Source organism: Anguilla rostrata, chromosome 14, assembly GCF_018555375.3.
Source record: "Anguilla rostrata isolate EN2019 chromosome 14, ASM1855537v3, whole genome shotgun sequence".
NCBI lineage: Eukaryota > Metazoa > Chordata > Actinopteri > Anguilliformes > Anguillidae > Anguilla > Anguilla rostrata.
This window is the reverse complement of record NC_057946.1, coordinates 7330355-7344083: the sequence shown is the minus strand read 5'-3', so window position 1 is coordinate 7344083 and position 13729 is coordinate 7330355. Positions and strand designations below refer to the sequence as shown.

At 39.0% G+C, this 13729-nt stretch overlaps 1 protein-coding gene across 3 annotated transcripts; it reads right to left on the bottom strand.

Annotated features, from left to right (window-relative positions):
* Positions 1 to 405: 405 nt before the first annotated feature.
* Positions 406 to 10669, bottom strand: LOC135239054 (E3 SUMO-protein ligase PIAS2-like). Of its 3 annotated transcripts, none has more exons than XM_064307437.1 (15): positions 10580 to 10669; positions 9726 to 9810; positions 8498 to 8966; positions 7990 to 8074; positions 7835 to 7885; positions 6309 to 6399; positions 4809 to 4943; positions 4390 to 4495; positions 4124 to 4197; positions 2548 to 2708; positions 2231 to 2364; positions 1842 to 2025; positions 1540 to 1679; positions 1267 to 1304; positions 406 to 992 (listed from the first exon to the last, which is right to left on the bottom strand). In XM_064307437.1, exons 3-15 carry the CDS (start codon positions 8961 to 8963, stop codon positions 807 to 809), a joined length of 1851 nt encoding a protein of 616 aa, XP_064163507.1. In that variant the 5' UTR covers positions 8964 to 8966; positions 9726 to 9810; positions 10580 to 10669; the 3' UTR covers positions 406 to 806. The 3 variants fall into 3 exon arrangements, with proteins under 3 accessions (XP_064163507.1, XP_064163508.1, XP_064163506.1); XM_064307438.1 differs by lacking the exon at positions 10580 to 10669 and adding an exon at positions 10316 to 10573; XM_064307436.1 differs by lacking the exon at positions 9726 to 9810 and having other exon boundaries at positions 10580 to 10663.
* Positions 10670 to 13729: the final 3060 nt, after the last annotated feature.

Sequence of the window (13729 nt, the reverse complement as noted above, 5' to 3'; positions counted from 1 at the left end):
GAAATGTCACACTAAATTTAAAACCACCGTAGACCGAGAAACAAGGTAATATAAATTGAAATTGTTTGATAGTTTGAACAACAAATTATCGGCAAATCTTCCCTTTTATCGCTGCTTGAAAACAGCTCTGCAGTAATGAAAGCACCCATTAGTGTAACTCAGTTCCAGGGTTGCTTCTGTCCAGGCCAGCAGCAGACAGGCTGTGGAGTAAAGTTGGTATGGGTAGTTCTTTTTTGGCTTGAGTCTTGACAAAAACACACAAAAAAATTAAAACCCCAAAGCAAACATTTAGCCAATCAGTTAGGTTCCTGCTCTACAAAGAAATGAGGTAGTTTTTTTCCCCCAGATCACATCAAACAGAATGGACTTTTCATTTACTGATAAAACTTTCAACCAACGTATGCATTGTTTTATACAGAAAACATTTTATTGCTATCCAGTCAGATGAAACAGCAGCCAGAAGTTTTACAACATTACCATTAACATGGTATTAATTATTCCAAAGTTGAGCTGCCTCCAAAGTTGAGTACCCTTTGTATTGCTTTTGCTTTTCCTGTGATTCAGCCGGCAAACCAAAACGATCATTCATGTTCAACGCATCAATCACTCTTCCTTCAAACAAAAAGTCTTGAAAGTTCATCGATCCAAAAGAGGCAATACGTAGTATTCTAAATTACAGTTAAACAATCACATTTTGCCAACTTCAAAGATTAAAAAAGGAAAATAAAAATTAAAAAAAGGGACAGTCCATTACAAATGGCAGTATTTGACACCGAGTCGTGGAACGGGAGATTCCGAGTCTCGGCTCAGTCCAGGGAGATGATGTCGGAGATGCTGGCCGCTCCGGTGATGACGCCCGTCTCTGTGTGGCTTGAGCCGCTGCCGTGAGCACTGCTCTCATACAGGCTGGAGGAGGACAGCAGGCCAGAGCTGGAGGTGGGGATGGGCAGGCCGCTGGGCATGCTGTCCAGGAACATCGGCGTGCGGTAATGCTGTCGGACATGGAGAGGGTGGTTAGCTTCTTAACTGCTTGTGCTCAGTATCACCTGCACTGCAGTGTTGTTCCATTATAAAAAAATACCACTACTGATTACCTGATCACATTTATGTCAATTATTTGCATTTTTACCATGACAGTTCATTTTTAAATCAGGCTACCAAGATATAGTGGAGCCACAGAAGTGACATTAAGAAGAGGGAAATACTCTAAACTTGAGGAATGTCTGCAGGTAATATTAAAAGGGTCTATCAAAATATTTCACGCACCTGAGCATCTCCTTGAATCAGTGAGAACAAATCTAGACCTATAAAAGATAAGCAAAAAATGAAGCATTTCAATATGGTAAATGCAAAAGGTGTCATATTCTGTCCTTTACAGCATACCACCATTTTAACAAATACACACTGAAGAAACACGCCTCCTGCTTCTTGCACTTGCTTCTCACAATCATTCATTTACAGATCTAATTCTACACTAGATTTTCTTCCTCTAAAAACAGGGGGGAAACCATGTAAAGCATAAGAGGGAAAAGGGATAACCTGGCATGTCCGCAGAAATAGTGGACAAAGCAGAGTGATGGAATGGAACTGCATAGTCTGCAAGTGAAGAAGCCAAGTACGATGTCTCCAAAGCTTGGATGTTGGGCATTCGCAATGTCGACGGCTGATAGGCCAGAACTCTGAGACAAAAAAGGGGAAAACAGAAACCTAAATACACCCAAATGCATTTCTTTTGTGTTTTTCAAACCCCTTTTACACAATCAATCATAAGTCTCACAGTAGCTCAGCAGAAACTGAAAATGTATAGAACACTTGTTAAATTGAGCCTTTAAGAAACAGACCCCTTCGTGTGCGCCTCCTCGGCCTTCGACATGTAGAGACACCGCTTTTTTAGCGGAGGATCCTCCACTTCCTCCTCCTCTTCCTCCTCAGAGCTTGAGAGCGTGAGGTCGATGACATCTGCTTTTTTCGTGCCGCGGGGTTCGCTGGGGGGCACCACCATGCAGGGCTGCACAATGGCAGGGCCTAAAGGACGGAAGACCAGGGCCACTGAGCAACACAGCAAGGGCTGTTTAATCGCCAACACAACTTCTGAGCCAATGCTCAGTGCCAGCGCTGAAATCAAGTCAACCGCACGTCATCCTACAGTGAACTCTTGAGTAGGCTGGGCCAGAGTCCAAATGGTTACGAGACACATAAAGGGCCGTGTGATTATCATCAACAAACTTACTTTCTAATTTTGTGCAAAGCTGGGATGACACTTCTAGCGATTCCTTCTTTGGCCTCATTGGACACCAAGTTCCATTTTCCTGGAACTTGATTTCATCCACGTCTGAACTGTCATTCAAAATCTCCATGAAAAGTCTGAGGAGAAAGACGAAGTGCACTGTCAATATGAAGACGAAGCATTCTTCCACAAGAGCATAGGCTATGTTCCAGACAAGAGCACCGCTATTATCCTAATTGATGGAGTACAATAAGGGACAGTAAAACTAGCTGGTTTGGGAGAAAACCATTAGAAGTCACGCGATGTCAAAAGCCACTTACCCATCAATGATCAGACTCTGGTAGGCAGCTTTCTTGTCGCAGACAGGACAAATCCAGGTGGGCTTCTTCTCATTCATCTGAAGGTAGAGAGCTGCGTCGAAACACTGCAAGTGCGAACACGTAACCGCTCGACAGGGCACGGTCAGCCGCATCTTCCCCAGCTGGAGAGAGAGAGAGAGAGAGAGAGAGAGAGAGAGACAGAGAGAGAAAACCTTGGTCACTACTAGGGATGTATCCGAATCCGAATACTGTATTTGGGAAAGCACGAATATTGCGATGGAAACAGATATTTCTTCTGCCCGAAGTTGCTCGTTATTATTCAGATTCGGGGGGGGGGGGGGGGAAAAAAGTTCTCATAGCCATTATGTTTCTTCAAATCGATTCATATCATTGTGGATGGACACTAGATTAAAAAAATGACCATTCAGTTTTCGACACAGGACTTTGATTTCACGAACTAGTCGTTTCATTTACTACATGATTGAAAAGTGATCGCTATATTCTGTAGTCGCCCCCACCGAGTCAGCGCACAGCAGGCTGAGAGCTGACCGTTCCCGGCTATCACTCAGGGAAACTCTCGCATCGAGGAGAGGAGCTAGCTAGCGAGACACAAGCCTGGTGTGGCAGCCGGATCTCTTACAAACCCCCGCAACCTATACATCAAAATCAAGCTTACAGCCTGTAGTTTTTAGCTGTATGTGTTAATTTCCTCCATTAAAAAAACCCAGTCTAAATATTGAAAAAACCGATGTTTTACCTTGTATTTCAGTCAATATTCATCCGTTTAAGATGTAACAGATGTTACCATGAAATCCATTCATGGTAACAGTTGCCACCAAGGGAAAATATGAGGACATCAGATGGTTTTCAGTCCATCCAAACTTAGTTCAGTAGGGGGAAAAATAAATAAATAAATAAACAGGCAAAAAAGTTAATGTAGGCTATTACTGTTATGTAATTATTGTTGTAAAGTCGTAATTCACATTTCCCTAGCGAACTGCAGTAACGTTAACACGTCAAGAAACGCGAACGCAGCATCATTGAAATTTAAGATTATTCCCTTCAACTGAAGGATATGTTTCTGTATATCTTTACTGTAAATAGTTTCTATTTCCAATGCAAAACAGAATCTTTCGATTTATAAAACATTTTTTTCTGTTTCTGATTGTTCAATGTACCCCAGTTAAAGGGGGGGAGGGGTGCTGGGGTTCAGATAGTTCATAAAACTTAGTTTAGTTAGAAATAAATTTAAAAAGAGAGAGAGATGAAAAGTACAGTATGAGGATGTGGAAATATATTTCATAATTAATTATATGCCATTGCATTGCCAATGAATATTAGGTTAGAAAATACAACATTTGCCTGATTTAAAGCGATGTCCGGTATAAACCACGCCCACTTCCGATCTTCTATCCGAACACAGATACAGATAATTTTGTTGGTTGAACAGATACAGATACAGATAATGACGTCTCTCCACACCCCCAGTCACTACTGCACCTCAAGGACAAGTTATTAACTACAGACCTGCATTATTTGTCCCCCAGGGAGAGGACCATATCGATAAGAAACTTACTGGGCACATGAGAGATACTCTCAAACTAGTCGTTGCAATCTCGCTGTCCGGATCCGCAGTCAGTTTTTCTTTGACTGAAATTCAATCAATAAGGGGAATGAGTTCTCAACATAAGTCATCTGTTCATAGTAAATTTATATTGTGCCTAAAACAGAGAAATTGGCATATTTACATTCTCTATTATGAATTAAAAGCCACCACTTCTCTTACTAAGTTTATTCATTTCTTTCTTGTATCAATGCTAAGGGATTCAAGGAGCATATTACTTAGCGCTCTCGAATGGTCAGGATTCCGGATGCCCTTCATTTTTAACCGCTGCAGTAACAATGAAGATGTGAGCTGTCTGACCAGGAACACGGACACAGAGTACGTCTAGAAAAAAAGCACAAAAATGACATGGCACATATATCACAAAATATGCAAAAACTGTTTCATATACTACCTTGGAAATTACTGAATTTTCAAAAAACAAAGACGAAAACTGCATTAAAACCAAATACTTAAGTATTGGGTGGGTAAAGAACCAAGGAAAAGTTAATAGAGTAAAATCAAACTGCATCTGGAATGGTTTTATGGCTGTTATAATGAAAATATGTTAGAGTTATTTGAATCAATGAACCGAATTCATGAAAAAGCATAACGGCAACTGAGGGAGGAAGAAGGGAGTGAAATGCAAATTCTTTACCTTTCCAACTTCAGGTGCCCATGTAACTGAAATCTGATTGGGTACAGCTGAGGATAATCTAACTAAAGAAGTAATATTCAGAGGTCTCCCCGGTCTCTTCTGTTCTACTCCATTCTTAGGAGGCGGTGCATAACCCTTGGGAAAAAAATAACCAACATATGTTATGATCCACATTAACGTCATGGAACAACTACTCTGCCCTACAAAGCCTAACTGCAGTAACTACGCAAAGGGTAAAACTGAGAAAAATGGCTTTAAAGTGTTTTAACTGGCCAGCCGTCATGGTTTTTGGGCATACAAATTACCTCATGAATACATGTACAATTAGTGCAATATCACTTATATACCTATAACCCATTTGGCTGGCCAGTTAAAACAAATTTAAAGCCATTTTTCTCAGTTTTACCTGTGTAGTTCCTGCAGTTAGGCTTTGTAGGGCAGTACTGTATATATACCAATTATGCAAGTATGTATACTTTTCATGTGTATAAAAAGTACTAAATTGTGTCTGTTTGTATATTCACATACACACACACACACACGTACACACGTATAATATATGCTGAGTATGCACAGCTCCATAATGTTTAGGACGTGTGTGGTTTTTTTTTTTTTTTTGGTCTTGCTCAGTAATTGCAAAGGGCTTGGCAGGCCAAGGAAGACCTCTACAGACGACCAAAGAAATCTCACCATAACCATAATTAATAAAAACAGTAGATTTTGGTAAGTCTAAGGTTTGACCTATGTCTCTAACTTTTTATATTTCTCAGCCCCATAATGGCGTCCTTGACTTTCACTGGCACATGCATGTGCACATTATATGTACAGACATATATATGCTGAGTGTAACTGTGTGTGAGGTTTGCATATACATACACACACAAATATACACACAGTATTTATTGCGTACAAACACTGGCCACTTCATTAGGTACACCTGTTCAACTCCTTGTTAACGCAAATATCTAATCAGCCAATCACGTGGCAGCAACTCAATGCATTTAGGCATGCAGACATGGTCAAGACGATCTGCTGAAGTTCAAACCAAGCATCAGAATGGGGAAGAAAGGTGATTTAAGTGACTTTGAACATCGCATGGTTGTTGGTGCCAGACTGGTTTGGTTTGAGTATTCCAGTATTTCGGAAACTGCTGATCTACTGGGATTTTCACGCACAACCATCTCTAGGGTTTACAGAGAATGGTCCGAAAAAGAGAAAATATCCAGTGAGCGGCAGTTCTCTGGGCGAAAATGCATTGTTGATGGCAGAGGTCAGAGAAGAATGGCCAGACTGGTTCGAGCTGATAGAAAGGCAACAGTAACTTAAATAACCACTCGTTACAACCGAGGCATGCAGAAGAGCATCTCTGAACACATAGCACGTCGAACCTTGAAGCAGATGGGATACAGCAGCAGAAGCCAATCCGGTACTAGCAAGGTGTACCTAATAAAGTGGGCGGTGAGTGTATATGCGTTTAATACTTTTTCCATTTTTACATACCGGAAGAGGGAAAAGCTTGCCATTCACTTTAATGCACAGGCTGTTTGGGTAATTGTCTTCTTGTGGGCAACTGGTCTCCGCAAGGCAAAATCTGACAGAATAAAATGACATTAGAGAGCACGTGCAAAGCAGAACCTCTGAGTGAATTGTCTCTTAAAAGGCTCTCCGATGTACTAGAGCTGCCGCAGTATTGATTTTTTCCTTACCGCAAAAATTAGCGAAGCCAATTCAAATCGTTGCGGTAACCGCCATAAAAAAATAATTATTTAAACCTCAGATGTTATAAAATAATTGGTTCCTAAATAAACTTTTCAAATGCATTTATTCCTGTAGTAGTCTATTCCTTATAGCCTCTATAGTATAAACGTCTATCTTTATTCCAGTGTTGTCATTAAGAGGCTGACTTTGCAGCAGGAATATTGATTGGCATTCGGCAAGCATGCATTCGTTATTGAAACACAGACAACACAGGATAGGCTACTGAACACTGTTTATTGACAGTAACACGCTTGCAAGAACAAATTGTTCTTGAAACTAAATGTGCAAATAACAACAGAAACAGCCATTACACATTCATTAAAGCTTTGCACTGCAAAGTTGAGTAATAAATTAAAATCCTAAAGCACATTCTTTGCAGCAATTTCTTGAATAAAGTCCACTCGTTTAAAACAAAAAACAATAATTAAATAATAAGATCTAATAAATTAAATTAAAAGCCATTTCCGCTTTTATTTTCTCACTTTTAGCTGCTATATAGACTACATGGAATAAACATTTGAATGCCTTGAACACAGCTTTTAAATGCACTTTCGTTGCGGCAATTGCTTGGACAAAAAAACAATAATGAAATAATAAAAGGCCTAATAAATTAAAGGCCATGTTTCCGCTTTAGTTTAGCCTAAACTCTCTCCCCGCTCTCTCGAAAGGCCTTTGAAGTGACTCTTCCTACTGTGACTTGGTATTCCTCGCAAGAAAAACCAACATATTAACCCTATCGGGTTTGAGAGATGCCCTCAATCGAGTGACGATATTTCAGATCACATAGCTTTTACAAGTAAAAATTGGAACATAAACAATAGGCCTAAAATAAACGGGAAAAGAACAAAATCCAGTGGTGAAGTGGTGATCAGCCTGACTCTGCGGTGGACATGACGTGATTGCTTTACCGCGGTAATGCAGTAACCGCGGCAACTCTACGATGTACAGTACAATCCATCAGCACACAAGCATCAAACAGCCATCAAATTATGGTTATATCCTTATAGACCTTCATGTAGTAGCAGCAATCACAACTGGTTTGGGATCACTGAATAAATTAATACATTTAAAATATTTTTAACTCTAATTAAAAAACTTCCGAACAATATTTGTTTTTGTGTACCAGATTTTGGAAACTGGAATATTAACATAAATATTTAATTAAGATGAGCATATTTATTTGAATACTTTGGAAGAGCTGGTATTCAACAATTATTTTAAATACTACAAATTACTGAGTATTTGGTTGATATTTTGGCAAGTCTCACCTCAATTGTATCTGAACCATGTAGTCTCTTCTACCACCTGGGAGAAAGTCCCTTTAAACACAAACAAACAGATAATAACAAAAAAACCTTCAATTATTTTAGATTGTACTGCATGAAAAAACTTCTAGTTAGCGTCATGTAAGAAAAGGACTCACCTGGAAATGCAGACTTCCCGTACTTGTTGTGGTGTCAGTGCAAAAATGAAGTATTTCTCCTGGAAGCGCTGGATGCTGCTGGCACCTGAAGTAAGATGTTTTCAGGGAAGGAAAGTTTCAGTTCTCTTTGACCTATGCCCTGAACTCCTACATCCCACCCCCCCCCATTAGTCAACAATACACAGCTAAATGAGAGAAGCTAAAATAGCAAATGCTGCCCATCATTTGTTACAGACTCATTTCCAATTAAACTATGAAGTTCATTCCCATTGCTTTTTAAGACAGAATGATGTTATGGCCCTTGATTACGAATGTTTAAACTTCCTGTAGGAGAAACAACATTTTTGTTAGTTTGGTATTTAAAATACTACAGTACCCACAAGCCTCAGCACCTAGTAATAGAGTGGGCCAGACCCTATGACCAGAACCCATGGCATCAAAGAATTCTGGGGAGCATTGTCAAAATAATTTTCATCCTAATGAGAACATAGTACAAACAAAAACTAACCCAGACTTGAAGGCCTGATGAGAACATCCAGGACATCATAAAAAGGAAGAGACTTCAACTGCACATCGGGGTGAACAGGAGGGATGGCAGGCGCAGACTGCTGCATGTCGATGCTGTGCTTGGTCTCGTGCAATAGGACAGAACTGTAGGTCAGAGAGTGCTGGGACTCCAGGTTTGAACCGTGGGCGTGCGCAGCTCTAAGGGAAAGGTCCACGTCCACCAGTGAAGACTCGTTTTCAAGGGAAATAAAGGAAGACTTAAGCGAGGAAAAGTCAGGAAGGCTTTCTAATGTCCTGGGATAACGGCGTTGATACAGTTCTTTGATTTTGATCTGCACTACTGGACTGCATCCACTCTTTAACAAATGCAGGGCTCTCAGTAGTAGTTCATGCTTGCGGCCACTCTTGTTATGTCCGGCAAAGCCCAATAACACCTGCAGCTCCGAGACTCGGAAACTTGATACCATATTCTGAAAATGTAAAAATAAAAATAAACACATTAATTATATTATATGGTTATTTGCAAATGAAAGAGAAACTCCCAAAACTCTGATGGTATGCTGCACACATATTGGTACTCAAATAGAACTTTATCTAGGCCAGGTGTGCACAACAAGTGCTGATCTGTTTCAGGATTCTGTGCCAACTTATGCTCTTAATTTCATTCTTAGTCATGTATTTATCTAATATTTGCACCAGCTACAGCCAATACTAAAAATGTAAACTAATGATTTGCTGTGCTCAAATTCAGACAATGTTATTCCACTAAAGCAACTGGTTTGAAGAAAAACCAGAATGCAGATCAGTCATTCAGGACTGGAGTTGTGCACCTCTGACCTAGGCCAATAAGGTTTAAACGAAATTTCAAGTTTTATTTAAAAACCCATGCAAGAGCCTACAATTTCTATGATGCTATGAAATTGTACATAATTAAAAACTGTTCGAAATATTTTGCTATGATACAGCCGAGTTAATGATACAGTTTACAAATAACTGGAAATGAAAATGTCCTCAACAAATTAGTATACTAAGGCAAGTCTACAAGCTAAATAAAGTTTGACAACAATCTCTAACTTACAATTAAATATTAGATATATGAAACGACGAAAGAAAGTAAATGATACTTCGGAAAGACATATACCCTCCGTGTGGTTTGAGGCCACCGTCCCTCCCACACACAATCCCATTCCTAACACCCAAAAACAGGAAAGAAGAAAACCCCGACTAACCCTTCGTTATTTGGTCCATGCTTGATTGTTCAAACGTGTTTATCCTTTTCTTTAAAATTCCTTAACAAATGTGATCGTAAGCAATCTAAAATGTTAAGAATAATTCCATGACCCGTTAAAAGAAAGAACAAAACACACAGATGATAAAACACAAATGTTGCAAACAGAAACAAGCTAGTAAATCTAGCGAGCTTGATTACTATAAAATTTAAGTTGGCCAAATACGGAAATTTAACAATTGCATACAATATCTCCAGTTCTCAATATGTAGAGAATTGGTGCGTATACAGTTGGCTAGCTGCAGGCTAAACAATAACAGCCATAGCCAACGTTAGCATGCTACCGTCACGATTAGCAAAGAAGCTAGCTATAGCTGGGTCCATAAAAACAACATAAATTAGCTAGCTATTTGGCTAAAGTTGACAACAAAACAAAGCCCAGCTGTAGACTAAGCCTCCAAATCTGAAAATAAAAAACAGGTTATACCATTACAAGACTGCATTAGATGTATGCTCTACGAAAAGCTTTAATATTAGATCTCCTCACATTCAATAATAGTAGTTTTTAAAAAAAATTATAAACCATCTTACCAAATATTGCGCATCTAACGTTAGCATTGGCTAACCAGAATTGCAATTGTATAATGCAGGCTAGCTAATAAGTTAGCTCGTCAACACTAAACCACTAGAGATAAGTAACATTTGCAAATCACATGCAAAAGAACACATCGTTGCATCCTAATCCAGAACTTTCTTCGAATAAAACGGCTAACATTGTGTACAAAGGACGTTCGGAGCTCATTTTATTTAATTTAAAAGTACGTGGTATTTGCCGAAATATATACTTGTCCCTACCCTTAGCTGCTCAAAATCCGCCATTTTCCTGTTGCGACCATCCTGCACCGCTCCAACGTGGCATAACATTGGCTGAAAAAAAAACTAGACAGGAAATCGTCATGAAACAACAAAAGGCGTAATCATTGAACTGTATAATGTAAGAACAGTTCATTCGGCGTAATCACTGACCTGTGTGTCAGTAATCTTTTTCTGTTCGTCACAACTGAGAAAAATGACCAAACGCGGTATTGCCACTCAGTTTAAGGGGAAGTCGTAAGCCCGATTCGGAAGATGCACCCCCGGTTTTTAAATGGGGCATATTCTATGCAGTCTGTCAAAAGAAAATCTTATAGGAGTGAGAATGGAGAAATTCTCCCTCGTCCCATACTACCACACAGTTTTCTGCACAAACTTCTTTTACAGTAGGCTACTAGACTACAAAACCAATGCTGGCCAGTTAGCTGGCTTGTTGCCAAATTTTGTACCACCCACTTGCTGTACCCCAACTTTAAATGTGGGGAGGAATGCAATTTGGCTGTATTCCTTTGAAGGCCTCCTGCCTCCTGTCTGTAGGCAGGAAGCAGTCTAGCTGTATGCACCTCCACTTGAAGAAAAAGACAATGACTAATCATTCTTGCTGAAGGAGAAAAGGATTATCAATGGCACACAATTTTTCAGCAGTGTAATTTTCCTGTAAAATATCCTTGCATGCAACTCTGGATAAAAAATAAATCAATTCACAAGGATTAGCCTCTTCAGGAAAATTCTGGACAATGAAATGATCAACAATGGCCACAGGTGTGCAACTTTACGCATTACCACAAGAGTGTGCTGTAACCTTTCAAAAGTATATAATGAAATAAAAGTATATAATAAAAATAGATATGAAAACTTATCAAAAAATCAACTTTCTTTTACTTTCGATTGTCCCACTCATATGAAAATAGGGCTCTGGTCCCATTGCTTAAAGCTTATCCTCCATGGAGCAAAGGCTAATCTGAACATGATCTGCTGTGTCTATAGTTATGATGTCATTCTGCAAACATACAGTTTAACAATTTCAGTGAGGCCTTTGATGACATTATTCAATGGATTCATACAAGAGCTACCCCCTGTGAAACCAACACAGGACATGCAAGTAGACAGAAAAGCCACATTCAAGTAAATTGGCGACGTGCAGCATTGACTTTTGATCTGTAAAAAATGTTTCATATTATTGACCACAGTTGTAAGACAAGGTCAAGAATGCATGATATTTCTAGTGGCAGAGATTGTATACATTCTTAAACATTGCTAAAGTGTATTTTGTGTATTCTTGTGTTTCTTTTTTATATTATCTAGCATGTTGCAAGTTTTGAGCATGTACTTGTCAAGTACACCATCAATCCAAATCAGTGCATGGTTTCTCCTTCTCATTAACCAGCCACTATCTTAGATTAATTGTAACCTGACTCCCTGCTGATCTCTTCAATTTCAGGAACTATACTCAGCTCACAGCACTTATACTCCTTAATTTCTGGGCCTTTGCTGTCCACACTCAGCCTAGCCTTTGGAACGAACACCTGACGCTTTTGCTGTTATTGGATCTTATTGGCAGTGCTTGGCCGAGGTGAGACCCCAATTATAGCAGAAATCAATCTCCTGCTAGTTTTCTCATAAAGCAGCGTGTGAGCTGCATAGCAGACAGGGCAGCTTGTTAAGCGGATGCATGTGAGCTCCTCTGGGGTTTGTCCTTTCAATATCTGCCTTTAGCTCCATTGCTACTCCAGTTCTTCCTCAAAACACAACGAGGGAAAACACCTTCAGTTATGTTATATATGCCTCGGTAATGATAAATGAAATTAATGTGTTGTTTAATAATACATTTAAAAAATGAAATAAAATTAGTGGCATACAGTATATCTGCATTATTTTATGTGGTCCTTGTAGGATCAACCAGTTGAGTGATGGAACAACAGGATTCTCTGCTGATACATTTTTGGGATATCCAGTTATAATTCTCAATTCAAAAATTTTATCTATGGATTTTGTGTGATGTTTAGATAATATTGTAATGTGCAAAATAGAAGTAAATATTCTACTGTTAACTGATATCCCTGTTTACAATTATAAAGTACAGCATTAGAAGAGAACCATCTGCTCTATTTCATGCTTTGGCAAGAAAATGGGTGCCATCGCAGGACTGCCACAATGGCTCAAACCTTGTAATGAATCATATTTTTCACCTATCCAATACAGCACAATGGGGTGGCAGAATAAGTTATTTAATTACTATGGATTCTTTGGCATCTGTCTGATTCTATCACATGTTTTATTATAGCACCTATAGGCTGGGAGGATGCAGTACCATGCAAAGTATACATTGGTATATTCCTTGTGCAAGATTAAATGAAACAGCACAGACGGGCTGTTCATGTAGTATGATTGTGTTGATTATTATTTTGTGGGTCATTATTCACATTGAATAGCTTTAGGACAGAGTGGAGAAGTCAAAGAGAGGACCAGACACTAAATAACCAACACAAAATTAATTTATCTGGGATTATTAGTACCAATTGGATTTTTTTTTTTTTAACATTACTAAAGTTTTTACATATTACATTCATCAGGTTTTTAGGCACTTTGCACCCACTGCTCTAGGCAAACTCTGGGCTTCTTGGAATTTCTTCCCTCAACAGCTACACTTCACAGACCTGTTGCTTTTACTCACCTTCCCTACAGTGCTGGAACTAGATAGAAGCATCTCATATCTGCAGTATAAGCTAAATTGTTATATTGTTTGACACCAGCATTCTTATCTAACTCATTTTGAAACAAGAGGTATGGCTGTAGATGGCCATATACCAGCATTTGACACTTTTTTCTTTTTTTGTAACCCACCTAGTACCCCACCCAACAGTGAACTTCTCATAAAAAAGCTTAACACTGTTGTTGATGTGGATCAGATAAAAACACTTCAGCTAGCACATATGCTTTAGGTAAAACGTAATAATTTACAAATGGTCAGAATGGTCAGGTCATTTCCAGTGTTTCATATTTTTTTCACAGTCCACGGACTATTGTTTGAAATGGGCGTAATAGTTGATTTGATTAAACTGACAACATTTTTTTCGATTGTCATTATTGCATTGGATCAAATAGAAAACAAAAACAGGGTGAGATGTTTTT

What these genes read in the sequence shown, in the direction of transcription:
- LOC135239054 (XM_064307436.1), bottom strand. Translation starts at nt 10,648, where the DNA reads ATGTTATGCCACGTTGGAGCGGTGCAGGATGGTCGCAACAGGAAAATG. An exon ending in CATCAGGCCTTCAAGTCTGG is followed by an intron (nt 8,075 to 8,497) that starts GTTAGTTTTTGT and finishes ATCTTACTTCAG; the next exon opens with GTGCCAGCAGCATCCAGCGC. An exon ending in GAGTATCTCTCATGTGCCCA is followed by an intron (nt 2,709 to 4,123) that starts GTAAGTTTCTTA and finishes CTCTCTCTCCAG; the next exon opens with CTGGGGAAGATGCGGCTGAC.